A 4,007-nucleotide genomic window follows, 5' to 3' on the forward strand; every position below is an offset into this window, starting at 1 on the left:
TATAGGGATTTAAAACTACTCCTAGAAGTAAACATTTTTCAAAAACTTACTCAAGTAAATATAACGGAGTAAATGTAATTCGTTACTACCCACCTCTGCCTTGACCAGACAAATGTTACTAGAGAGCACGCTAAGAAATTTCAGTGGACATGGAAAAAAAGGCTCATTATTCTTTATATGCCATTGCCTACATTTTAAATGGATGTCGGCCCAGGTGTGTCTGTTAAAACACAGACGGAGACAACTTCTCTCTGTTGATGCTTTATTACAATCAAGCATCAGTATAAACATGGGTGTGGGTAGCTCTGCTATTGCTGTTTGTGTGGTAATAAAAGAAACAACATTGTAAAGGCTAGGTGAAGAACACAAAAAAGCTAACTTTAAATGTGCCAGAACTATAGACCAATACACAACAGCAGGCTTAAATGAACTGACAACATAAGTTATGTGACTTACAGTTGTCAAAGACGCACACAATCTCAGCTGAGTATCCTCCGGACAGTCTGTCTCTTTTTCTTTTCTCTCACTTTTTTTTCCATGTGGCGTACGCGCCCGCTCGCGGTGTGAGGCGCGTGTCCGTGATGTTCTTTGACATGCACTCACAATCACACCTGATAGACGACCTTTTGTACAAAACTAAAGTAACAAGCCAATTTTGTAAAATATAAGGAGTAGAAAGTACCGATATTCGTGTTAAAATGAAAGAAGTAAAAGTAAAAAGTGGCCAAAGAAATAAATAGTAAAGTAAAAATAACTGAAAAATCTACTTGAGTACAGTAACTAAGTATTTGTGCTTTGTTACTTCCCATCTCTGATTGTAAGTGATTCAAAATCGTCCCTGAATTGGCCGTCAGGGATGTAATATGTCTATTTCATTCATAAAATAACTTTACAGTCCACAATGTGGTTATACGCCAGTAGCCAGCATTAAATCACGTCCCACTTCCATTTAGTTCCCGGTTATACAGTATTTCATTTCTGTTTGTTATTGGGTTGGGAACTATATTCCCTTGTCCCCCTATATTTCTTTAAAAAAATTAAAAAAAATTATTAAAACATGTACTGGAACAATAACTTTTGCAAGATCTTAACTTTGTTTTGCAAGATCTCGAATTTTATTTGCAAGAGCTTGACTTTGACATGGAGGGGAAAACTATTAAAATTAATAAAACATGTACTGAACAATCACTTTTGCAAGATCTTGACTTTGATTTGCGAGATCTTGACTTTGTTTTGCGAGATATCGAGTTTTATTTGCAAGTTCTTGCAAATCTTACAAACAATAAGGCTAACCTAGCTAGCTATCTAGCTAGCACGTAGTGCGCTAGCAAGTATCTAGCTAGCTAGTTGCACGACATGATTACATGTTTTTGGTTGTCTAAATACATCCAACATTTATTTTAATAAGCATTACTAATTAATACATACCAAAGTGAACTGTTGTGTCAATGACTGCAGGCTAACCTTAGTAGCTAGCTAGTATCAAGCTAGTAGCATGACATGATTACATCACCTTGGTTGTCTAGCTAAGTACATCCTTTGTTTATTTTGATAAGCATTATTAATTAATACATGCCAATCAGAAGTGTTCTAGTGAACAATGTCAACTAGAAAAAAAATATTATCCTAGCTAGCAATCTAGCTGGTATAATATTTCATACAATGAAATGGCAAGTTCATGAATTCGCCACATAGCTAGCTAGCTATACTACCATGGCTGTATTATGAGAACAAAATAGCTATACTTGTAAGAGACACAAGAAAGAAGCTCGTGAACGAGCATGTTGCTATGACAACACAAACTGGCACCATTGACATCAACAATCAACAACATTGATCATTATAACACTTCTGTTTGGCATGTATTAATTAGTAATGCTTATCAAAATAAACAATGGTTGTAAGACAACCAAGAAGATGTAATCATGTCATGCTACTAGCTATATACTAGCTAAAGAAATTAACAGAAATGTGTATTAACAGAAGCAATGCCCAATGAAAATGTCTTTTGTATTGTTCAGTTTTGTATTTGGGAGATTTTACTTTTAAATATATAATTAGATACATATTCTGATGAAACAACAAATGCTACATTTAATAACTTTAATACGGTATCAACTGTCAATCAGTTAACAATCCTCTAGGGTTTACTAACTAGCTTTTTCTGGAACTTGCAACTGCATTTCATGGTCATTCTTAATAGTTGGATGGAGTCTGCGTTGGATTTATGATACAATCTTCTTCCCATTAATGACCACCTGTTATCACATGACCAGTGTTTCATAGTTGTCGTGGAGAATTGTCATCACTAAGCAAACTCCATACAAGGGGGAAGAACATGAAATGAGGTTAAAAGCTTCAATGAAAATGGTAGGTTTGGGTAATTTTGGTTTTGTTTTGACAAAGTTTTCATTTTTGATTTGTTTTTCTTACATTATTTCATATTTCATTTCCTGCTTCCTGTTTTCATGGATTTCACTTATAAGTCTCTTTTAATGCATTTGCAGTGTTTGCTAACTGCATCTTTATAATTTTAGTAGAAGGTTAAAAGCCTTGTTTTTTAATGTGAAGATGGGTGTCAGGAAGTGAAGTATTGAACCAATAACCTCTTTCCGCTTCGCACTTGTTTTTTCATTTGTTTGAAATCTATATAACACCCAACTTCTCCTTCCATCCTCCTCTGATTTTAATCTCTTCTCCCTTTCCCTCCCTTTACTTTATTCACTCTTTCTGTCTCTGCTTCTGGGTTTCTTCATGCTTCCTTCTCCTTTCTGACTCCTCTGCGGCTATAGAGCCTGCTGTTAAGGAGGCAGTGGTCCCCCGCCGCTTCTCTCTTGCCTCCTCTTCCTCCTTCGCCACACGACGCACAAAAGGTAACAAGTCTTCCTGCCTCCACATTTTGCTATTTCTTGCTTTTACACTTTGTCACACAAACATCAAACTTATGAATGTACACATACTTTAAAATAGGTTGAATAGGCTGAAATAGGTGAAAAATGAATTATTACACTGCATTTGATTATTATTATTATTAGTTATTTTCATTGTACAGTGTTAAACAAAAAGGTGGGTACCTGTACAGTAAGGGGTCCGTGTATATTTTGGTCACTTGATTTTCCTTTCATAAACAGGTATTGGTAGTGGTTGTTTGATTTTTGTTTTGAAATAGAAAATTTAAACACAAGGCATTTGTTTCTTTTCATAGTCAAAAAGGAATGAGCAAAATGGTTTTCATTTTCTACTTCATATAAATGACAAAATCACTAGAAAACAAAAAGAAAAAAGGCCCTCCTTTTTTAGAGACTGGAAAAAAACAATACTTAAAAATGCATGTATAAAATTATTATATACAGTACATATTTTAAATGAGCAAGGTACATGTAAAAGTTAAGTGGGTAAAATGTAAATTAAAATGTTTTAACCACTTTTAACTGCTGCATTGCAGAGTGGCAGCAATTAGCTAGCCAGTGGGACATGACTTGTTATTGCCACTCTTCATTAACCCCAACCGGCCCGTCAGACACCGCCTACCAAGAGCCTGGGTCTGTCCGAGGTTTCTGCCTAAAAGGAAGTTTTTCGCCACTGTCGCACTGTTGCTTGCTCTGGAGGAAACTACTAGAACTGTTGGGTCCTTGTAAATTCTGGAGTTTGGTCTATCTGTATAGTGTCTTGAGATAACTCTTGTTATGAATTGATACTATAAATAAAATTGAATTGAATTGAATTGAAAGGAAGGACTCCTTTACGTGCACTTGCAGGCACTAACATGTATGTGCGGCTGGTTTGGCTACCAAAACAAAGAACAGAGAAGCTAGGATTACAGCACACAGAGAGAAAGTGTGACTTAGAAGGGTAAAATGTATGGCCAAAAAGTACATTTTAGGCCACAAGGTGGTAAAGGCGGGCGGCTGTGGGTCAGTGGTAGAGCAGTTGCCTGCCAATCGGAAGGTTGGCGGTTCGATCCCCCGCCCCTGCAGTCATTGTCGAAGTGTCCTTGGGCAAGACAC

General features: G+C 36.4%; 1 protein-coding gene across 1 annotated transcript in view; it reads left to right on the top strand.

Annotated features, from left to right (window-relative positions):
- mcf2l2 (MCF.2 cell line derived transforming sequence-like 2) overlaps nt 1–4,007 on the top strand; it is a 356,499-nt gene that overhangs the window by 303,660 nt on the left and 48,832 nt on the right. The window contains exon 29 of the mRNA XM_032511616.1: nt 2,793–2,873. Within this exon, the coding sequence (XP_032367507.1) occupies nt 2,793–2,873 (81 nt within the window). The remainder of the gene's footprint in view (nt 1–2,792; nt 2,874–4,007) is intronic.

The sequence above is a fragment of the Etheostoma spectabile genome, unplaced genomic scaffold, assembly GCF_008692095.1.
Source record: "Etheostoma spectabile isolate EspeVRDwgs_2016 unplaced genomic scaffold, UIUC_Espe_1.0 scaffold395, whole genome shotgun sequence".
Taxonomy (NCBI): Eukaryota; Metazoa; Chordata; class Actinopteri; order Perciformes; family Percidae; genus Etheostoma; species Etheostoma spectabile.